Consider the following 23,867-nt stretch of genomic DNA (forward strand, 5'->3'; position numbering starts at 1 on the left):
GAGAACTAATTTTCCTTATTTACATTTCTTTCCCAGGAGTGTCCATGTGGTGTGGTGAATGAGGAGAACTTTAAGACAATTTATTCCCAGTTCTTTCCACAGGGAGGTGAGTTGTCAAACCCCCTACTGCTAAACCTGAAGATCTACAACTGTGTCCATACTACTTTAATTTTCACCATTCTCTCCATCTTCATTTATTTCATAGACTTCAGGTAAAAATGCAAATAACACAATGTATTTGATTCCGCAGAGTACACAATGAATTTTACATTTTCATGATGAAATGAACATAATTAACTCATTATAAATGTACTCTGCAGTGCTGAACCATAGTCCATGCACTGCTAGGAGGCAAAGCAATTTTTAATGATATTTTGGTTGATGAAATGTTAACCACTCGCCTCCAGTTGTATTTGAAATTATTCTTATATCTTGGCTATATTTAGCTGGCTGCTAATACTGTTGAAAGACTTTTCTTCATGTTTTGAGGGCACGGAGGTTATTGTAAGTCTCTACCTTTGCAGATTCAAGTATGTATGCACATTTCCTGTTTGAAGCTTTCGACACTAACAAGAACGGCTCTATTAGTTTCGAGGTGAGCTCTATTTTTATATCGGTTTCCTTTTTAGAAATAACAACAAATGTGTGCTCCGGTGAAGTTTGCCACCACTGCTGTGTCATCACAAATATGTTTTCCTTTTAATGCCTGCCTACAGAGATTAGTGCTCTGATTTGACTGTATTTACTGTATCAAGATTGAAGTGATGCCTAAACAAAGCAGTAAATGATTTGCAATCTTTTCAGGACTTTGTATTTGGCCTGTCTATTATCCTGAGAGGGACCATAAATGACCGGTTAAACTGGGCGTTTAACCTCTATGACCTTAACAAAGATGGCTGCATCACCAAAGAGGTAAACACAGTGGCTGTTTGTGGGGCAGAGGCAGGTGGAGGTTTAGGGTGGGGTTGGAAGAGGAGGCGAGAGACATACGAATGACTATGTCCTTGGTGTTCTGCCGGGATATGTGGAAGTACGATATTACTATATTATTATTTCATTTTTTGTGGGAATTGACATTGTCTGTTCAGATTTTGATCCCTGAATACATCAGCTTATATATTTGAAATGTAGAACTTTGCCTCAGTATGACAATCATTCCCTGTGGTATTTATGGCTATAAATAACCATTATATAAGCGGAATTTGTCACAGATGTCATATTTAACCATATTAAACTACATTCAAATCAAATGAACATTGTGTAATATACTCAATGCAAGTTAATCATTTTGTAATCAAACAAGACGAAATAAAAACTATGCTCTCGGACTCATGACCTCTATACTTCTAAAATAATAAACCTGACCACAGCAAACTGATGTTTTCTAACTAATTCTACATTTTCAATAATATTTTCGCTCTTTTGTCCTGTCCTTGTTCTGTCTAGGAGATGTTGGACATCATGAGGTCCATCTATGACATGATGGGGAAGTACACATACCCCTCCATGCAGGACGATGTTCCACGAGAACATGTGGAGAGCTTCTTCCAGGTCTATATCTATTACTGATAGACAATATACTGATTCTTGATAACAGTCTCTGTTAGAGGATTGGAAGAAAAAAACTCCTGATTGTGTAATTATTTGATCATTCATTTGATATTTTCTTTTTTTAACAATTCCTCACTTATTTTCATTGCTATTTTTTTTTTTTTTACTTTCTTGTGCTTATATTGTATTATCAACGTTGAGGGCCCCCTTGAAAACCAGATGGTACATCTCAAAGGGTTATTCTTTAAATAGACACAATTATTGAATTACTGTTTTTCAGTGAATAAATGTTTTCCTGTTTTATTTATTTTTCAGAAAATGGACCGGAATAAAGACGGCGTGGTCACCATAGAAGAGTTCATAGAGTCATGCAAAAAGGTGGGATGAAAAAGTGGATTTTAAATCCTGAAGGAACAGTATAACATTTACTGATATTGACTACTTTTTCATGTGTGTTACATGTGTAGCTAAAGCTTTGAGCCAATTAGCTTAGTTTAGCATAACGAAATATTTAACTCTCTATAAAGAATGTGACATAACATGTTGATTAGTGGGCTTTAGAGGTGCTGCGGTTGGTGTTTTTATTTTTTACTAACCTTAATGTGAATCATTTGGATTACACATAATGAGCAATAACACCTTTTCCAAACCCCTTGTCTCTTTCTAGGATGAGAGCATAATGCAGTCCATGCAGCTGTTTGACAACGTCATCTAGGAACCTGGATCAGAGTCCCTGGCACCAGGGAGGGGAGTATGTGTGTGGATGAGAGGATTTGGGATTAAAAAGAGACGAAGAGAATTTGTGAATGTGTGAGTATGTGTGGCCTTTTTCTGACTTGCAAGCTTGTGCTTGTGTGTCTGTTGAGAGCTGTGAGTCCTGAGGACACCGAGAGACTGTCTCCCTCTACCCTGACCCCGGGACATTTGCCCAGCAACAATGGAGTTTTCGTGACTTCCATCATCATGCAGAACCTTAGTTTTACCCCGGAGGCACAGAGTAAGAAGGACAGCAGTGGGATCACAGGCACTGGCACACACCTGTTTTGTTTGAACTGTTATGTATTACTACTGATGGAGGATCTATCGCAGCATGTGCTGGCTGAACTCAGAGGGCGCAAGTTGCCTCCAAACCTTGATCTAAGATCACTATTCCTATTTCCCTGTGGTGGCTGAGATTTGGATTTGTGAATCCGATCCTGCCTCCGTGCATGTTGGTAAAATCTCCCTGGAGCCGCAAGACTCCACCGGCCATGAATATAGAAATGAATCTGCCGCCATCTTGTGGACGAAAGAGTGAAAGACACTTCTTGAGGAAACAACTGACACATTTGAGATCCAAGCATTTTGGTTTTACAGATGGAGGTTCAATCGTGTTGTTTTCCACGAGGAACTGATTACAATATCGCATGATGATGTCACTAATATTCAATTATCTATTTACAGAGATACTCCAAAGTCTGCTTGTCTGTCTGCTGTTCTTAGTCATTCACAGGTGCCTCACCCTTTGTGTACATGTGTGTGCATATGTAACAGAAAGAGATGTCACCCATTTTTCTCATGTAAAGGGGCAACACCAACCTCCATTCATGGGATTCTAGTAGAATAGTTCCCAAGCCTTCCAAACTATTACAGTTCTAGCTGTAGGTGTCGATTGACTGTTGTACATTTTCTAGCATTCCCATTGCTGTGATATTAGGCAGTACAATGTGGGGGTTACACTATACTCAACAAGCTGTTTTTATCATCCCAGCCTCCTTTGACAAAGGAAAGGCATACCACAGTCGTACAAATCTTTCTTTACATCAAAGGGGAATTATTAGATTGCAGATTGTACTTGTGAACCTCTTGTAATCAGAAATGTTGTGTGGCTGTAGCAGGTTCTACCACTTAAAAAATATTCAAAACCCCCGTTGCATTAAATTAGGCTCATTCAATTTCAAAGAGGCATAGTATGTGTGTGCGTGCTGTTAGTGAGAGACTTAAAAACATAGTTCCCCTACCCGTCATTCTCTATTCTCCCTCTCTCTGTTACACCAAAGAGACCAAATATAAATTACAGACGTTTATAAAGCTACTTTAAATAAAGACAAAAGGCCCACCAGTGGGTGAAGATGCTGTATTGTCAATATGACAAGGGGCAAGCAGATATAAAGACATGTAATTGGGTAAAATGTCCATGTGATTTTCCTGCACATTACCCAAAATCAAGTGTAGTTGAGAGTTGTTAACTGACACTTTATTAGAAAGGCATGTGAATAATTTGCAACCACCAGAAATACTGTCTATCTATCAGGGTGTAAGAAAGAGGCCCTCAAACGTTGAATTAATTGGTTATTTCCTTAAAATGCAGAGAGACTGACATGGAGTAGCAATAATGTCCACCCCTTATCAGCACTTTTCCACCCATTCAACCTCGCAATCTTCTCAGAGCAGTGACAGGGAGCACTATGGCCCTGATGACAATATGCACTTCCAGCCCTGCAATTTTCTTTTTTTCTGTTCTTCATTTGTTTTCATCTGGGGTTAAAGTGGTTTGACTCTGATTGTTCCTTGCCAATCGTTTTAAGATTTTATTCCAGACCACAAGTAAAACCAGTCTATACCCGCATGTACTGTGTCTAGAACAATGAGAACCTACTAACCCGTTGTACTGACTGTCTAGTTAGCTAGCCTCAACCGGTTGCATAAAGTATCCAAAATGTGTATATTTTGTACAGAGACAATAAAAATCACAGTTACTATGCAAAATAGAGTTGAGTTTGAATTTTATTCAAATAGGATAGTGCATTTATCCTTATATTTGTTGACATATGGTACAAAGCAACAAATCAAAATCTACATAGGTTATACCTCATAATTCAGCATCACGATGTCAGGAAGAAACGGTTCATAACTTAAATATACACATTTATACATATAATCCCAACAGCCACATCTGATTAAACTAATAGGCAATTTATGACCAGACACAAGGCAACAGGTGAGCAACCACTTAGTTACCATATTCAGTCTAAAGGCATTCTGTTAAAACTGTGAACATGAACAAAAAAACCTGCAAAACAAATACATATCCTTCATGGAAATCTTGTTGTCATTAAAGCTGACAAGAAACTGAACATCTGTTTGCTTTTGCATCGCTTTGTTTCTATCCTCACAAAACAAATCACATGAAGTTTTCATCTTCGTGGTTCATTCGATTTCTCACCGATGGCCTTGATGTATTCTCGTAATATTTGATCAACAACATTTCAAGAACACCCTGCTTTTAAAACCCTGTTATGAAACGTTGGTCACCACAGGAGAGATATGCATAATAGTCCAGTGTTGAATTAAACTTTTTTAATGCTTCCATGTTTCATTTTTCTCTGTGAAGGCCTCAAGTTGACAAGGACACTGCTGGCTCTTAGTGTCTTGAAGTGTGGCTATTAGGGATTACATTTTTCCCTCATGGAGGAACCATTTACTTGGGCATCTTGCGAAGCTCTGCCAGAACCCAAATAGCCAGTGAGAGAAGAGCCACAGAGCCAGACTGGTGAATTGCTGCCAGTGGAGTGGGGACATAGAGTAACAGGGTGCTGATACCGAGCGCGACCTGAGGAGCACAAACACACAGAGTTTAGTTAAACTGAGGAGTAATAGACATTTAAAAACAGAGGTTACATGTTTCTGAGCTAACTGGTAGCCTACCTGTCCATAGGCCATTGCTGTGAGAAGGTTGATGGCGATCTTAGCCCTCCTGGGCAACAACATCCTCCTTGAGAACAGATAGAGGCCTGTGATCGCCGTCAAAGACGAGATAGCCTAGAAAACACAATATGCAATCAACAACCTGCATCCACATGCCTCATACTGATAACAAATTCCATTTAGAAATAATATACCAAAATTCTGTGGTCGAACTGCACAGTTGTGGGATTTTCAAAAAAGTTTTTGAGGATTGGAGAGAATGCCAGAACATCATCTGGGATCCATCGTTCTCCCATCTTAGGGAAGGAGTTATACACCAGCCCAGCATCCAAACCAGCAACAAAAGCACCTGTAATCAAGCATTTGTGAAATTAATATATATGGAAATCATATACATCTATCCTACATTAGATTACATTTACAACTTTAATGTTCTTGTATTAACTAACTCTCTAAACATGTTCTAAAGTAAATTGCACTGTACTACCAACACTGTTTTGGTAGAAACGTAAAGCATCACAAGTACATTCAAAAGAATATTTGTATGATGTTGCATTCACAAAATACAAAAAAGTACCTGAAAGAGCCGTAAGGAAGACGATTCCACCGGTACCCTTTGCAAACCTCCTAAGCTGAGTGAGGTTTTTGGTTTCTGCCATCTGTGAGAAAGATGCATTCATCAATAATAAACAAATAATTTGATCACACAGACTGAAATAAAATATATTTGGTATTATCATAGGACAATTGTATGCAGGAGACTGCTTCTGTACCTTGTGTATAGGCAGCAGCAGAGTGAGCCCTGTCCAGAGACTGGCGGAGTAAAGCAACAAGGCCGAACCAAGATGAGCACTCAGACGATACTGGCTGACCCGCGGGATGTCATGAGACTCAGGCTTCTCCTCCAGACCGCTTTTCACCATGTACCACCCCAGAAGTCCCTGAGAGGACACACACACACAATGACAGTTACTTATGTGTTGTTGTTTTTTTTTGACATCCATACAATTTGATTACAGACACTACAAAGCTTATCTTGAAAAATAAAAGTGTAAAAATGTTGTGCGAAAAAGTAACACTGAGGTACAAAAAGGATGAACTCTCTAAGATAGTCTCCCATCAACGCAGTTGTATTGAGTCTTACCTGGAAGAAGACAAATCCACAAAGTCCAAGCACTCTTCCCTTCATGGAGCGAGTGAAGTATCCTTTCTTCCAGAAGTAAACGGTGGGGAGGATGTACGCAAGTCCAACCAGCCTCCCCCACATACGATGGCCCCACTCCATGTAGAAGATAAACTTAAACTCTGGCAGAGTCATGTCATGGTTCATTCTGTGGAAATAAAATGACACATTTAGCTGACACCTCAAGCACCAGCATTAATTAATAAAAAATGAGGCCGCTTACAAACGTGTGTTTTAATTTACGTGATGGGGTGCGTTTAAAAAGTGTGCCATGATATGGTAAACAGAAAGGTTGGAGACTTACATTTTGAATTCGGGAAACTGTTGGTACTTTGAGAACTCAGCCTCCCACTCTAATTGCCCCTGAGGTGGTTTCATCTCTCTCACCAGATGCCAGTCAACCATGGAAAGTCCTGATTCTGTTAGCCTGATGAAACAAATGTACATATACAGTAAGTACAATCTATCAACACCACTTGAATATGAGAACGACTGTAATAAACAAACAAACGTCGCTTTACCTTGTGACACCACCCAAGACAATAGCCCCAACCACCAGCCCGCTGCAGCCGATTAACCATCGACCTACTGTGCGATTTGTGGCCACGCTGGGGACAGTAGCTGCTACCCGGGCGGAGGAAGCCCCAGCCTCCACAGTGATGGTGCTCTGACCTCTCTTCACAAGCCATTGTCGAGGCTGTGGACTTCGCTGATATTGTACATTTAAAAAGAGAAAAATGTTTACCTTGCTAAATGAACAACAACCCAATGAAAGCTTCAACAAAGTTTTCTTCCAACCTTGGGCCAAGGCTTAGGTACGGAAGAGGATTAGGGCCACATACAAAATTTTTTTGTGAGGATTTGAAAAAAATATTATATTTTTTTGTTCTGAGAAAAAAGTCAGAATTCTGAGATTAAAGTCAGAATTCTGACTTTTTTTCTCCCAAAAAAAAAAGGTTTTTTTGTTCTGAGAAAAAAGTCAGAATTCTGAGATTAAAGTCAGAATTCTAACTTTTTTCTCCCAAAAAATAATAATATTTTTTTCAAATCCTCACAATTTTTTTTGTTATGTGGCCCTAATCCTCTTCCGTACTTAGGTAATGCTGGTTTCATAACATGTGGTAATGTTGGTTTCATAACATGTGGTTATACAAAGCCAGTCCATTGAGAAATATAATTCACAATTTAGTTTAAAAAACGTATTTTGTATTAACTAAAACTCTTCTCAAACGGTGGAGATTGCATAATATGGATTATTTATTAATAATAAAACAAGAATCACATGATGTGGGTAGTATGCAGGTGTTTACATTCATCTGAGCATTTCACACAAGATGACCCTGCTTTCTCCTATAACCTCTCCTATGATACATTTACTCAGTAAATGTCCAGGAGACGACTTATTTGTAAAATATTTGCAGGTTTGGTTCAGTGTCTCTGGTCGATAGGGAAATGTAGTTATTGTACATTTAAATAATGAAGTTATATTCCTGACGTTATAACGAAATTAATAATATTGGTTTATCATAAACGCGAACGTAAGGTCGGTATCATAGGAAGTTGTTAACGTAACCGTGAAATCTATTCATTTGACTGATAACGTTTGCGGACGTAACTGCTGAAGAGTACAAACACCCATGTAACGTAGGATGCACTAACTTGTTTTAATACACGTTAAAAACCACGCAAAGTGAAACATAAAGGTGTTAGCTGATGGGCTCGCTTTTCGAAACTGTCTCCCGTATCGTATTATATGATATAAGTGTAAATTGCTTGCAGTGCAGTCTGACCTTTTAATGCTTCTCTAGTTTATATCAGGAGCTAGCTATATACTCACAGTGCTATGTTGAAATCCCTTGGTAACATTTCTGCAGCCGTAGAACAAGGTTGTCCGTAGTGAAGATAGTAGCATCTTTGAGCTTTATCTAATAACTGGTCCTGAAGTGATGTAGAAAATATGAAACCTGGGTTAAAGCTGTATCCGGTTTTACACAACCTGTTTGGTTTCCACTGTATATAAATGGTTTCCTAACAGTCGAATTCAACTTTAACCTCATGACGTCACAGACATTTAGCGAGGACAACATTTGTTTCCCCTTTTGATGGACTTAAAACACAGCATTTAAAGACTTATCAGAATAATGAATGTTGTATTATTTTATAAATTGTATTATCTCGAGACGGGACGAGGTCGTTTGTGCATGTTTTGTGTCTTAGCGTATCCCGCATGGGCGGCCACGCTCTTCCCTCTATCGCAGTATTGATGAATAACCAGTAAAGCACCGCCCATCCGCCATACCGTGTGTTTGAAATTCAACTAACCAGGAAACGTTGATCCACTGGTAGGTGTAGGCATGGATGTCGGCGCTGAAGTTAACCAGTTCCCCAATGTACTGACTTCATATCACTTCTAATCCACTGAAATGCTCCCATGAATCAAGAGGAAGTTGATTTGAAAGGTCGTTGTTTTGGAAGTCAAAACGTCTCATTCATTTAGTTTGGGGGTTTCATTGAACATATTCACAATGCATCTCTTTCTGCTACTGTCTGTCTGTTTCATGTATCACTATCCAGGCTGTGAGAATGGCTGAGAGTTTTTTGATGGAGGCGTGTGTGGACTCCGTGGAGTCTGCTATCAATGCCGAACGAGGAGGTAGGTCATGTGCAGTCCACGCTGTTGTGCTTTTGGTATTAAACTCAACATAATAAAGCAGTTAAGCAGACAGTGTCTCGGGTATATCGTGTCCTTATCAGTGCTGATTATTAATGGACATGCATAAACAGTTGTTTCATTTATCAAAGGGCATGGATCATAAAGGTCTGACCATGCGTCTCTCCTGACAGGTGCAGGTCGACTTGAACTGTGTTCTAGTCTTCTTGAGGGAGGACTCACGCCCAGTCTAGGTGAGCTCAGTTCATTTGTGTACATTCATTCATCCACAACCATAAACCCTTTTGTATCTTGAAGAACATTCAATTGGAACAGCTTACACAAGAGGAACTGTACCAACTACCACTCCTTCTTCATATCATTAAGAACCTAGTTTATCAGAAATAAAGTGTGTGAGGTGTTTCCATGTTGTCTGCTGTCTTATTTTGTTTTTAAATTATTACACTTAAAGCTGCACCTGCTCATCATAGTTGCTCACCACTGTGGTGAAGTTAGTTTTAGGTTGAATATTCCAAAGTCTTACTCAGTTTCTCAGACTGTTGGCAGCCAGAGGAAGGTTAGCTTACATCTAAGACCTCTCTCTTAAACTCAAGGATTCATGCACTGTCACTGTTAAATAAAGTCACACACAGAAATACAACCTAAAAACTTGCTTATGCCACCATTTTTGCTTTTGCCACAGGTCTGCTGCAGGTAGTGAAGCAGTATGTAAAGATCCCAGTCTACGTCATGATACGGCCCCGTGGGGGGGACTTCCTATACTCAGACCAGGAAGTGGAGGTGATGAGGAAGGACATAGAGCTGATGAAGAGCCACAGGGCTGACGGACTAGTGCTGGGATCCCTGACAGAGGATGGACGGGTGGATGCAGAGCTCTGTATGGAGTTTCTGGGTATTGTCTGCATTTTTATTTGATCATGTCTCTATGGTTTATAGAAGCCATATATGCAATGTTTTCATACTGCATCTTTTGATTGTATTTAGTTTGAGGTTCGTATTGTTTAATGTACTTTTCTGTTTGTCATTTTTCGCTCACTAGCTGCTGCCCGACCTTTACCAGTCACCTTCCACCGAGGTAAGATTTTTATTCTTCAACTTAAACATATCATTTTAATTCCATGCAGCTGCCAGAAACTACACTACAGAAAAGCCTCAATGGAATAATAGCAAAGTAGAGTGATTAATTACATTGCCGTGAAAGACTTCTGAACTCATGTTTTTAAACTGATATTGATCCTATTGCAGCGTTTGACATGGTTCACGACCCAGTGGTTGCTCTGGAGACTCTGATATCATTGGGGTTCGAGCGTCTATTGACAAGTGGTTGTGAGAACTCTGCTTTGGAGGGACTCCCTCTCATCAAACGGCTCGTTGATCAGGTATGTATACATTTTATGTACACATACATGGTTGAATGCAAGCATAGGAGAATGGCAAGGCTACTTAAATGTGCAGCTTTTGTCTCTGCCTTCCTACAATTTATATATCCTATACTCCACTGTTTCTTATCTTCAACAGGCTAAAGGGAGAATTGCCATCATGCCAGGTTAGTACTTGTTTCTTGTATAATCAATCAATCAATCAAATCAAAATTGTATTGGAGACTGAGGGCTCCAGGTTAAAGACATGTCATTACAAAACAACACAACTATAACAATGTCTCCAGACAATTTCTTCTCAGAGTCATTAAACTGGCAAATATAAATAAACTTAGATTTCTTAGAGCAGTTTGTAAAGTATTGACTTCTTTGTCCATGACACTTGTACTACACCATCTAGTTCTTATATATAATATACTCAGCTACTTGAAGTCTCTGGGACATTGCTTTTCTGAAGTTGGACCACAAGTGTGCAGTATAGAGTTGGTCACAATATTCTCTGAACAGGAATGCCTGGAGATATAAAACACATGTACAATGTATACAGTAAAATACTTAGTTCTGTGCACTTTCCAACATTTCAAACAATGCAAACAGTGGATGTTATTGACAGCATACCTTTAGGTGATAGAATTGTGAATGAGGATCCATTGTACCCTATTCTATAGAAGACAAGAATGGTTAGGGTTTGTTACTATTTGATAATCTACTGTATGTTTTATTTGTATTCAGGAGGAGGTATCACTGAAAGGAACCTTCAGAGAATTTTAGAGGGCTCGGGTGCTCAAGAGTTTCACGGCTCTGCCCGCTCCAGTAAGGATTCTGCCATGAAATTCAGGTACGTAGGATTTTTTTTTTTAATACAATTCCAAGATTTCTTGCAATTATAGGCTTTGATAAAACTGATATTCCCCTACGCAGGAACACCTGTGTGACGATGGGAGCCGCTTTTTCAGCACCTGAGTACGGCCTGAAGGTGACAGATGCGAACAAGGTCCGCACTCTAAATGCAATAGCCAAAAATACCTTATGAATTCAACAATGACTGAAAACAAAAGGGATACCTCAAAAGCTATCATGAGGAATTCTGCTGATATGTCAGAAATTAGTTTTACTTAAGTCCTGAACAGGTAGACATTTTGGAACTTTTTTTTTTTCTCCTTTTTATAATCACTGATGAAACAGTCTTTGTAAAGTTAGAGCTCAGGGAGAACCCTTCAACCTTCTGTGATATGTGATACCTCACAGTGGGGAATGATTAATAATTGATCTTTTATTATTAGGATATATCATTTAATATTATATATGCCAAATCAAAAATTAAAACATTGGTCAGTGCTGTTTTCCCACTGCCATGTAGTTGTTGTATATGTATTTACAGCAAACTGTAATTCACAGTGGAAGATAACTCACATTTGTGACCACCTGTACAATATTTCTTTCGTGATTCTTTTGATTCAGTTTGCTCAATATTAAACTAAAGTTTAAACAATGGAACAATTCTGTGCAAATTATTTTATTGGTGATATTTTCTAATGTCTCCTACAATTTAGATATTTTTTAAATGTAATTTAAAACATGAGCCATATGCAAAATCATGCATCATTTAGAGTATATTTTATTGTGAGTGGTTGGAAAGTCTTTAATTACACTTGTATCTAACCAGTCTGCACTAAAGTGACACATTTGAGAGTCAGTGAACCTGTGATATCATTCAACAATCGGGCAGATCAATAGACACACACTAACATGACAGAGACATAGTGTAAAGTCATGTCAATATAAACAGGTTTAAACCTCAACAACAATTTTTTACACTGATGTTACATCACAAAGGCCAATTTGTCTAGTTAATCTTTAGTAAAAACAAATTCACAACAACAGACTCATATGGCATCTTAATATTTTCACTGCCCAGTCAAAAATTAACTATACAGCATAACCCAAGACACACGCCTTTGACCCCATACAGGTAAATAACATGAGTTTGAAGCATAGAGTCTATGGTTTGAAGCAGCAAAGTGTACTGAGTCATCTGAATGAGTAAGAAAAACTGGACTATTGGAAGAAGGACACGTTAATGACCTATTTCCTTTATTAGCCCTGGCAATGGCTATGGGCTGCCACTTATGTTTCAGTAATTGTTCATTTTATAGATGAGAGCAACCCATCCGGGTACTTTCCCTCAACGTCATGGCTGCGCCCGTTCAGTGATAGTACCCCTCAATGCAGTAACATATTATATCTTATATTATAAATATATATATAAATCAAGTTAGTTCTTCGAGTACATTTAGGGTTAGGGGTTAGGTAAGAAAATAGAGGTCACCTGTCACCATCTTGTGGTGGCAGGGGAGATGCACGGCACATGTTTTTCATCTCTAGTTAGTTCAATAAAACCAATGCTGTTAGTTTTTTTACCTTATTAGGGTAATGTGGCATGGTTATGAACACATGAACACAACTACATCATAAGGGAGGGGAGGAAAAGATGGGGATTCAAAAAGGAAATGGAGAAAAAGAGAGAGTTTAAAGGCCCTGACACACCTACCCGATTTTGGGAGTCAGAGGCCGTCAGAGGCAGTCGGGCATTCGCGGCGCCCTACTCAGGTTGGTGTGTCCCGCACCATCGTTGCTTTATGGCACATTTTCACACCTCCCGCGGCCGATTCAACATGTTCACTCTGATTGGCTGTTGCCTCTTTTGAATGACGAATACACACTACCGCTGCCTGCTGGTAAGGACAGTTATTGCCACTCGTCGACTGAAGTCTTTGCGGTGTGTTCGTAGGCGGGCGGCGTAGGCGGGCGACGCAGGCGACGTAGCGGACGTAAAAGTCGGGACGTCTTCGGTACGCGTTATTTGGTCCTTAAAGGAGAACTGATTAGAAGTGGCAAAAATAATACTAAGGGGTAGGAGAGGTTTTTGGGTTTAGGCGAGGGAGGGAGGAAGGAAGATTAGGATTAGGTAAAAAGGTAGGGAGTGGTTAGGGTTAGGATGGGGGGAAGGGAAGGGTTAGATTGAAGGGAGGGAAGATAACTGCTACCCGGGAAACAGGACGCAACGCGTCATCTGTGAAACTCCACCCACATTGAGTTCCCGCCCACGTTGAGCTCATTGAGGCATTGCGCACTGCATTGAGGGGCTTCTCGTTCAGTGTGCAATTTGGGCGTGTCTCAATGTGGGCGGAGCTCAAAGTTTGAGGCACGCCCCGTGCAATGGTAGCTACTTGCTGAAGTTCATATTGGGATTCACACAACACCTGGCGTCAAATTGCAACTGAAGTAAGTAGCCCTGACATAATGCATAGTCTACTAAGTAATTGTTATGTTATACCAGAGCAATAGTAGAAATGACCAACTAATGCAAATTATTGCGGAATAATTAATCCTCCTGAATGTTAGCAAAGCATCCTTTAGCAAGTGTTTTAATAGCGTGCTAATAGAACCGTCCTTCGGGCAGCAGAGCAGAAATGGTGGAAATCCAAACACCGTGACGACCTCCTAACCTATCAGGCTCTCCTCTCCTCTTTCTCTGCTTCGATCTCTCAGGCAAAAAGCACTTTCTTTCAAGATAAGATCCAATCTTCCTATTCCAATCCCAAAAAACTATTTTCCATCTTCTCCTCCCTCCTGGACCCTCCAAAAGCTCCTCCCCCCTCCTCACTTCTGTCAAGCGACTTTGTTAACCACTTTGAAAAAAAGGTTGATGATATTCGCTCTTCTTTTTCTGACTCACCTCTACTCACCGCTGGGTCACCAGACCCTCCTTTCACCCACACACTGACCTCCTTTTCCCTCTCTCTCCAAGTGAGGTTCTTACCCTCATTACCTCTGCCCGTCCTACCACCTGTCCTCTGGACCCTATCCCTTCAAACCTCCTTCAGACTATCACTCCTGATATTCTACCGTTTCTCACCCATTTCATCAACACTTCTCTAACTTCTGGTCACTTTCCAAACAGTCTCAAGGAGGCAAAAGTAAACCCTCTCCTAAAGAAACCCACTCTCAACCCGTCAGATGTTATAAACTACAGGCCTGTCTCTCTCCTCCCGTTCCTGTCTAAAACACTTGAACGCGCTGTCTTTAGACAACTCTCCTACTATCTCCATCAGAACAACCTTCTAGATCCGCACCAGTCTGGTTTCAAGGCAGGTCACTCCACAGAAACTGCCCTCCTTGCTGTCACTGAGGAACTGCACACTGCTAAAGCAGCCTCCCTCTCCTCTGTCATCATCCTTTTGGACCTGTCTGCTGCATTCGACACGGTGAATCATCAGATCCTCCTTCGCACTCTCCAAGCACTTGGAGTTTCAGGCTCTGCACTTTCCCTCCTCACCTCATACCTCAAAGACCGCACCTACAGGGTTACTTGGAGAGGGTCCGAGTCCAACCCTTGTCAATTAACTACAGGGGTCCCTCAGGGCTCTGTTCTTGGTCCCCTCCTCTTCTCCTTGTACACAAACTCGCTCGGATCAGTCATTAGCCCGCATGGTTTTTCATACCACTGCTACGCTGACGACATCCAATTAATTCTGTCCTTTCCCCGCTCAGAGACCCAGGTCGTCGCACGCATCTCTGCTTGTCTAGCTGACATCTCTCAGTGGATGTCTGATCATCACCTCAAGCTCAACCTTGACAAGACTGAACTGCTTTTCCTTCCGGGAAAAGATTGTCCCACTCTTGACCTAACAATCAACATTGGCACCTCTGTTTGTTTCCCGACTCAGACTGCAAGGAATCTGGGTGTGACCATAGATAACAACCTGTCCTTCACTGCAAACATAGCTGCTACAACCCACTGCTGCAGATACACGCTTTACAACATCAGGAGGATGCGTCCCCAGCTGACCCAGAAAGCGACGCAGGTTCTGGTCCAGGCTCTCGTCATCTCACGCCTAGACTACTGTAACTCCCTCCTGGCTGGTCTACCTGCATGTGCCATCCGACCTCTGCAGCTCATCCAGAATGCAGCTGCTCGCCTGGTCTTCAACCTTCCTAAATTCTCCCACACCACGCCGCTCCTCCGCTGCCTTCACTGGCTTCCGATAACTGCTAGAATCCACTTCAAGACAATGGTACTTGCGTACCATGCTGCGAATGGATCTGGCCCTTCCTACATCCAGGACATGGTTAAACCGTACACCCCAGCATGTGCACTCCGCTCTGCATCAACCAAACGGCTCGCTGCACCCTCGCTGCGAAGAGGACCCAAGTTCCCATCAGCAAAAACACGTGGGTTTGCTATCCTGGCTCCTGGCTTACACACCTTCCGGCGCAGACTGAAAACTCATCTCTTTCGACTCCACTTCGAGCGATAGAACTATTAACAAAGCACTTATATACTAATAAAGGGCTGGCTTATCTAAAGCCAGTTGAGTAGCACTTGAAATGTTTTTGCTCTATGAAGCCTGATGTACTTATATGATTCTGTTTTCTTCAAGTTTGTATTTTGTTGGTCGAACGCACTTATTGTAAGTCGCTTTGGATAAAAGCGTCAGCTAAATGCAATGTAATGTAATGTTTTAAGTAAGGATAATGTGCAGCGAGGCGGTCAATACAAAATTCAGAATAATGAATTCCTCACTGCACATTATCCTGCTTATTACATGGCCACATACTACTAACACAAACGCTTGGTTACAAACAACCAATCAGAATCAAGTATTCAACTAAGCCTTGTAATAAATATAATCTGCTTGACTCCTCTTCAAAATAGAAAATTGTTGTATTAGCAGAGTTCAGAAAAGTCTGTAAATCATTTGTGCCTACTGTAGCACTACTAATAACTACTATACATAACGTATGTTTTAAATGCATGCAGCTTATTTTATTTCTGTCTAACATGCCCGTTTTATCTGTCTTTCTTTTCTTTGACCAGAGACACATCACACACATATGCGATGGCGAGAGCCCTAAAATCCTAACTTGTAATTCTGGCAGTTATCACTGCTTTTTCTGCATATACAAGGGTGAGAAGTATCAGGTCGAAAACCACATCAAAGGCCATTCTACTGTGAAGCACGGAGGTACAACACATTGCTCTTATTAGAATTGTCTGTTTTTGACATCGTTCACAATGAGATCTTAATATCTTCAAATTTACTGATTTTACTATTGTTTCTTGTTTTCAGAGTTCACAATTGTTAAGTGTGGCTTAAGCTGCAGAAAAGCAACTCACTATCATTGTTTTCACTGCTCGGTCACAATAATTAACAGAGCCCAGTTTCTACTGCATCTCAATTCACATGAGCAAAAAGCTGTTACTAAAGGGCACCCTCCTCCACCTGCCCTGCTCCTTCCAACCTCTCGCCTGCTCGCTCCTCCACCTGCCCAGCTCCCCCCAACATTTGGCCTGCTCGCTCCTCCACCTGCCCAGCTCCCTCCAACATCTGGCCTGCTCGCTCTTCCACCTGCCCAGCTCCCTCCAACATCTGGCCTGCTCGCTCCTCCACCTGCCCAGCTCCCCCCAATATCTCGCCTGCACCCTCCTCCACCTGCCCAGCTCCTTCCAACATCTTATCTGCTCATTCCTGCATCGGCCCAGCTCCTTTCAACATCTCAGCTGCTCCTCGCTCCCTGTCACCCTGCTCCGGAAAAGCAACCTCAGGAGAAACATGAGGCCAATCAAGACCTCAAAGAACAAAGCAAGCCTAAAAAGAAACTTGTAACTTGTCCACACTGCTCACTGAAGTTAAATAAGAACAATTATAAAACACATGTACGTCGAAAGCACAAAACAGTCTCCAAGGAAAATATAAGAAGGAAAAGAGCAAATAAAAACATTGTTGACGATTTGACGGTGGGACATTTATGAGGGGCAGTAATGGGTTTTGCTGAATTAAAGTCGACTGCACAAAAATACCACCACCTGTTCATTTGTAGGATCTGACTTGTTTTTGTTATTATAATTATTATTATGTTGTTCATTTCATTTGCAATAAACATTTTTTATGTAAAAAACAAATGAAGTCACAACTGAATAATTGTATTAATAGGCATTTTGCCTGCTTACATATTGCAATATTTTCCAATTGTCAGAGGGGAAACCGGTTGTCAGTATTTAATATAGTAACTAGTGTGAGTTTTAACATTACAAATGTTTACTTTGACGATTGATGTTTACCTTTTATAGCATCATTTTAGCTGTGATGAAGTGTTTCCCATAGACCAGGGGTGTCCAAACTACGGATGCGGCCCGCGAGCCATTTTGAATCAGCAAATTAAAAAAGTATAATGGAATATGGCCCACAAATTAAACTTGTGCTTGTCTTATATTGTACTTTTAAAATATATATGTACAAATATATCGCACAGTATTCATGTGTTAGTAAGCCCAGTTTTTAAAGTTGAAAACATTTTCTAACAAATGTAAGTTGATAAGAAAAAAGCCCAATTACTTATTTCCCCCCCAACTGCCCCCCTAACTTTTTGGTTCTTAACACTGTTATGAGTACATCGAAACACCACTATGTCCACAACCTTCTCAAATCATTATAACAAGCAATACATTGACCTATTTTTATTTTAAGAGTAACCTAAAGCCCCTAAAACATTTTCTACGGCCCTGCATAATGCGCGCGCAGCGTAGCGTACACACAGACTCCGGGTGACAGCGGCAAATCACACCAGAGAGAGAGCAGCCGCAGACTGAGCTATTCCCAGCATCTGAAGGTGACGTCCGTTACCCTTCGGACCATTTTGTCCTTGTATTGATTTAAGTAAAGGCATGTGTAATACACACTATTAAAAACGGCGTGTTTGTATTCCTACCGTTTAACGGACGGTCGTCTTTGCATGCCGTTTCGTTATAGCCAACAACACACTACACAGTGACAGTGCTAGCTAGGTGATCGATAATTTTAATTTTGTTAGCTAAGCAGTTTAAAAAATACTTAGGTTACCCTTACATGTCAAAGCAATGAATTAACAAATTAAAACAAGTTACATCCCGCATGTTTAACCGCATGTTTTACATTTACGCATGTTAAGTTTATTGAATTTCTAAATGGTCAGACAGTGTAATGTATTACGAGGATGTTGACCAGTGCTTCACAGATTTACTTTTGCAGGCCAGAGTACCTGCAGTTGTTCGACTAAAAATGAAAAGAAAAGGGAATATTGCTTATTTTTTTAGCCCAACAAGCCAGAGAACTGAAAATGAGGACGAGAGAGGGAAACGAAAAAGGAGAGGAGAGTACACTGGAGAGACCAGGAGGGTCAGAACATGAGAAGGCCACTGATTCTGAAGGAGATGAAGATATGGATAGAGAGGAAGTGGATGTGAGAAATGAAAAAGAGGGTTCAGACCATAGACTGTATAAGGTTCAGACTCAGAAAGAGGGACAGAGGCAGGAAGTGAGAAGGAGGCTGAGGCAGAGGGCAGGGAGGTAGTTACCATTCTAGCTGGACCACATGGTATGTTTTGATTCCCCATCCATTACAGTAGCATAGCAAGGCATGTCACTCACATACAACGTCATGTAAAAATAATATGTTAATTCCTACTTTCTGTTTTATGTGTTATATAGGATTATTTGTGTAAAGATTTACAAATGTGTCTTATTGTATTAGTGATTATGATCAAACCAAAGATATAAAACAAATGCTATGAGTACTACTTGTATTTTGCCTGCCGTTTTATATTTTCTTTCGAGAAATTATTGTAATTCTTGTATTATTTTCATTTTGTTGAAACTTTGATGTTTTAAAATATGCACAGTCTGTAACGACTGAATGAACACAAGTGGAGGACTCAATAGCACGACTCAGAGACAGAGGATTAGGATGCAAAAAAGGTCTTTATATCCAAGGTTCGGTACACAGGAGATCAGTCAATAAGGCTATAAAACAGACGAAGAGTAGACTGGAACCGGGTCAGGACACGAAGCTGGGTCAGGTACACGTGGAATCAGATACTAAGAAAAACACTGCTGGAACGCTAGGAATAACTAAGACGAACTGGCACTAAAGGGACTGTGGATGCAGACTAAATAGACAGAGGGAGAGATGATAATGGGGCACAGGTGAGGCTAATTAGGGAAGGGAAGCAGGTGGAGTTCAATCAAGGGCAGGAAAGCTGAGACTGAAATGAGAGAAACAACAATGAAAACAGGAACAATAACAAAAACATCAACATGCTGGCTAAGCCCTTACACAGTCTTGTTTTGTTTGATCACTGGGCATGTTACTTTTGTGATACTATAACAATACATAGTTTAAATGTACATTTGTGTTTTAACGTTTTGTGGTGGATTAATCGATCCTCACATGCCCCCCTGCCAAAACCTCTTACCACCCCATGTAAAATTGTCTAGATCCGCCACTGATACTACTATACCAGGGGTGGGCAAACTTTTAGGCTCGGGGGCCACTATGAGTTTTAAAATTTGACAGGCGGGCCGGGCCAGTAGCAGATGGATGGAGAGTGTTTGTGTGAACAAATACAAATTACAAGTAAAAGCCATTACCTGAAAAAGTTAAGAAAACTTACATTTCATTTCAGTGGGAACAGTATTGTTGGTCACCCTTTTTTGCCAGTGCATCAAAGTTTGGTGTCAGTTTGGTTGTGGCAATTCTCAGGACATATCTGAGGTGTTCATCAGTTAACTGGGATCTGTGACGTGATTTGTTGATGTTCATCACGCTGAACGTCTGCTCACACACGTAGGTAGAGCCAAACAACACCAGCATCCTCTGTGCCATCCTCCTAATGTTTGGAAACTTGGCTTCGCTTAGTGAAGCATAAAACTCCTCCAGTTTGAGATAGTTGAACTTCTCCTTTAAGACGGAGTCACATTGAAGATCAATCAGTTCCAATTGCAACTCCTGCGGCGCTGTTTCACAGTCTTGTGACAGGGGACATGAAACCAACTGAAGTGACTTTTCGATTTTTTTTTTAGCTCTGGAAAATCGTCAGCTTTCCCGATTAACTCCAAAAATGAGCTAATCTCCCCTTTAAACTCCCACACTCGTCGACATACTTTCCCCAAACTTAACCAGCGGACATGAGAATGATAAAGCAAGTCCTGGTGATCAGCATCCGTTTCCTCAAGGAACTTAATAAATTGACGATGCTGAAGTTCCCTCGCTCGTATACAGTTAACGAGTTTTATGACTGGCTCCACAACATGATCAAGTTGCAATACAGATTTACACAGGGCTTCCTGATGGATTATGCAGTGCAGGAAAATGACATCCAGCTCAGGATTTTCCTCTTTCACCTTATCCTGGATTCTTTTCAGCAGCCCGACTTTTTTTCCTGTTAAGTTTGGCGATCCATCTGTGGTGACATTGGCAAGTTTACTCCAAGGTAGCTTCAGCCTCTCGATGACATACAGTTCTTAAGACCCAAACTGCGTTTTACGTCGCTGATTTTCTCCGCAACACCGCTCACAACATCAATAGAGGACTGCGTCGGGTAGTTTTTAATCATACAAAGCCAGATTAAATTAAATAACTACTTCTCCAGCCTTATACCTTTCTCCAGAGTACCATGGTGCATTGTTTATTAATGTGTTTCAGTGGCATTACCGCCCGCTGGAGCGCGGCTCGTCCACCGGAGATTATTCTCCCGTTAACTCACAGCAGCGGCCGCGGGAAAGTATTCACTGTCCGACTGTCACACAAGCAGCTGAGAAATATTCCCCATCCCCATCAGTGAATGTGTGTCAGTCTGAATTGATGCTGTTTGGCATCACAACGCTGTTTCTCTGGCATTCTACAGGTGGTGTTAGCATAGCAACCGAAGCTAATCAGACTATATTGACTACTTGTTGATATCATATTGAGGCATAAATCGGCACATTTTACCGGCGTAGTTTTCGTTATGATTTTACTTGTGATGGCCACATGTAGCCCATGTATTGATTCCATCTGATAGCTGCAATAATACAAAACAGGAAAACATCTGCCTCTTCACAATTGTCAATAACGGTGAACGGATGGTCATTAAAGTAAGGTAAAAATAAACAGAATCACACTAAGCTGGTTAGTGTTGCCTGACTTTATATAAGTGTTTTTTATAAGTGTGTGGTCGCGTTTTAGTCGCTTTGCTCAGCGCTACTACTTGTTACAACTTGTATTCGCTGTTCTCGCCTTGTAAGGGTGACGTATGCGGTTCTTAGACCCTGCCGGGTTGCCGAGTGGTCAATTGCGCCATCTAGTGGAATAAACTGAAATTACGGGGTTGCAGGAAAAAGCCAAAATGAATGCGGTCATTACTATAATTTGGACAATTTTGTACCAATATTCGGCGGGCCGGATTCAAAAGTCCAACGGGCCGTATGTGGCCCGCGGGCCTTAGTTTGCCCATGCGTGTACTATACCCTATCGACATGGCAGTGCTCCCATCTTTTGAACTGACTGTTTACATAGGAAAACACCTTATTATCATGTCATTGTTTGTTAAATAACCATACATTAGCTTAAGATGTATTAACTCTCAATTTAGCATTGATTAATGATAGTTTATTTATTTTTTAAAATACCAAATTGCATAATTGTTGTCTTCTAAACAGTTCTGCATCTTCAAGCTTTGTTCATCAGTGGACCTTTCCCTGAACAAAACTTCTCCCAGCCTTAGCTAAAGTCCCTTTGAATAAACTGCACTTCAGTCATGCACAGCAAACATTTGGACTGATCTGACGCCAATAGCTGATTATTACAGAATGTCATGCATTAGCACCATAGTTGTAAATCAACTTCAGCAGTCATTGCTCCTTGTTATGTGTGGGATGTCTTCACTTGTCACATGGCTATCCTTGGCACTGAGCACACAATGAGTCAGCTATATTATAACCATCTAGTGTTATCAAATGTTTAATCATTAACCAAGACATTGTCAGTAATCTGTTTTTAGGATCATCACAGTCAGTGAAATACATTTCACACACAATCTTTGGTATAGGTACTAATACAAATGTAATTTCCAGCAATCTAAATGATGTACTTTACTGCACAAAACTTCTTAACTTTAGAGTACTTGTGTCGTGCTGAGTATCAAGGTGACAATTTTGTATTTTAGGGATGTTTATCAAAAATGTTAGTTTGTTAGAAATGTACATTCGCTTAGAGCAGGGATGGGCAAATGGCGGCCTTACTACTTGTAGTACTGATACCGTCCACTAGACTCCTAGTTACGTCGCGAGCTGCGTAGATGATTTCAAATACCGCGAAATAATTTGTGACGCATTTGTGTGTTATTGTGTTAGTTTCCCGGGGAAACCCTCACAAGAAACACCGGCTGTTGTTATGCCTGCTGTGACGTTAAATTGCCTCTTGTAATTATGCCTTTACAAGCTTAAAAGTTGTTTTTATCATCTGAATTTGGTGAAACAAGTTTAATATTCTTAAAACCAAGACTTTGTTTATTTGAAATCAGATGAAAACAAACTGTCACGGACCCTGCCGTGTTATCTATGATTACTACGCTTTTCATTCATAATTTCAGCGGGAGGGAGGGGGAGTGGTGCTGAGGAACAGCAGAGTGCGGGCTGACAGGTGTCTGTGTTGACATTCCCCTTATTGTGGAATAAGGGGAATGCAGAGACTGGCTACTGGCTACTAAGCGCTTTGAGCACCTGTAAAAGCGCTCTAATAAAAAATGTAATGCATTATTTATTATTATTATTTACAAGTGTTTTAGGTTCAAGTTAGAGAACTAATGTCTGGGTTAGTGTTCATGACTTCATGTGTATGTCATCTAATGGTTAATCTAAATACACACACATTTTCCGTGCTTTCCAATAGTTTAAAAATAGTTTTTTTCCACTGTTTAATAACCTGTTCAATACAAACATGCCACTTGTAAAAATGAAATAAAATGTCTGTGAACTGATATTTGTTTAGTGAGCTTATTAGAGGATGTTCCCATTTGTTGGGGATGTTCCCTTTGATTGTAAAATGTCAATGAAGATGTCAGACTTAGTATATTTGTTAATAATTACATACAACACATGGAATTTGTGTGTGTGTGTGTTCCAAGTGAATCTGCGGCCCCCTGGTGGCCAGTACATCAATGATGTGGCCCCCACCACCATCAAAGTTGCCCATCCCTGGCTTAGAGTGTTTAGAGGCTGGATGACAGGCACATGTGGTTTTAGCTTCAACAACGCAATACTGTTCAATTTGATTCATGTGATCATCCTTCTTATTCCACTCATAGGCCAGAGACTCACACAGGCACACCATCAGCAATACTCTTGGTTTTCTGTGTTTTGTGTTGAACTGGTGTCTGGTAGCAATTTACCTCTGGAATTTTCTTTAAAAAAAACAGCCCAACATTTACAGCGCAAAAAGAAAACCAAGATCTTTCACACAGAACCACACAAGTTTTGCTGGCTTTTTAAAAATCATGATGGTCTTTAACTAATATGATGTGACCTGAAAAACTGTC

General features: G+C 40.6%; 3 protein-coding genes across 6 annotated transcripts in view; 2 read left to right on the forward strand and 1 right to left on the reverse strand.

Moving 5' to 3' along the window:
* Positions 1–4,299, forward strand: part of LOC117538199 (Kv channel-interacting protein 2-like) — a 32,163-nt gene extending 27,864 nt beyond the window's left edge. For 2 of the 3 annotated variants that reach the window (XM_034203770.1, XM_034203768.1), the window contains exons 3-8: positions 37–106; positions 525–595; positions 805–912; positions 1,447–1,551; positions 1,867–1,929; positions 2,219–4,299. In XM_034203770.1, coding sequence (XP_034059661.1) covers positions 37–106; positions 525–595; positions 805–912; positions 1,447–1,551; positions 1,867–1,929; positions 2,219–2,266 — 465 coding nt within the window. In that variant the 3' untranslated portion in view covers positions 2,267–4,299. The remainder of the gene's footprint in view (positions 1–36; positions 107–524; positions 596–804; positions 913–1,446; positions 1,552–1,866; positions 1,930–2,218) is intronic. The other variant, XM_034203769.1, reaches the window with a different exon arrangement.
* LOC117538198 (cytochrome c oxidase assembly protein COX15 homolog) lies at positions 4,300–8,568 on the reverse strand. Its single transcript, XM_034203767.1, has 9 exons — positions 8,259–8,568; positions 6,943–7,130; positions 6,726–6,848; positions 6,383–6,569; positions 6,012–6,179; positions 5,816–5,897; positions 5,433–5,587; positions 5,239–5,352; positions 4,300–5,143 (listed from the first exon to the last, which is right to left on the reverse strand). Exons 1-9 carry the CDS (start codon positions 8,331–8,333, stop codon positions 5,012–5,014), a joined length of 1,224 nt encoding a protein of 407 aa, XP_034059658.1. The 5' UTR covers positions 8,334–8,568; the 3' UTR covers positions 4,300–5,011.
* Positions 8,569–8,750: 182 nt separating this feature from the next.
* cutc (cutC copper transporter homolog (E. coli)) lies at positions 8,751–17,438 on the forward strand. 2 transcript variants are annotated; one of them, XM_034203716.1, is made up of 11 exons: positions 8,751–8,880; positions 8,996–9,074; positions 9,266–9,325; positions 9,775–9,984; positions 10,132–10,167; positions 10,338–10,471; positions 10,611–10,638; positions 11,204–11,309; positions 11,393–11,465; positions 16,353–16,500; positions 16,606–17,438. In XM_034203716.1, the coding sequence occupies exons 2-11, from the start codon at positions 9,005–9,007 to the stop codon at positions 17,286–17,288; spliced, it is 1,548 nt and encodes a 515-aa protein (XP_034059607.1). In that variant the 5' UTR covers positions 8,751–8,880; positions 8,996–9,004; the 3' UTR covers positions 17,289–17,438. The 2 variants fall into 2 exon arrangements, with proteins under 2 accessions (XP_034059607.1, XP_034059608.1); XM_034203717.1 differs by lacking the exons at positions 16,353–16,500; positions 16,606–17,438 and having other exon boundaries at positions 11,393–11,968.
* Positions 17,439–23,867: the final 6,429 nt, after the last annotated feature.

This window comes from Gymnodraco acuticeps, unplaced genomic scaffold (assembly GCF_902827175.1).
Source record: "Gymnodraco acuticeps unplaced genomic scaffold, fGymAcu1.1, whole genome shotgun sequence".
Lineage (NCBI taxonomy): Eukaryota > Metazoa > Chordata > Actinopteri > Perciformes > Bathydraconidae > Gymnodraco > Gymnodraco acuticeps.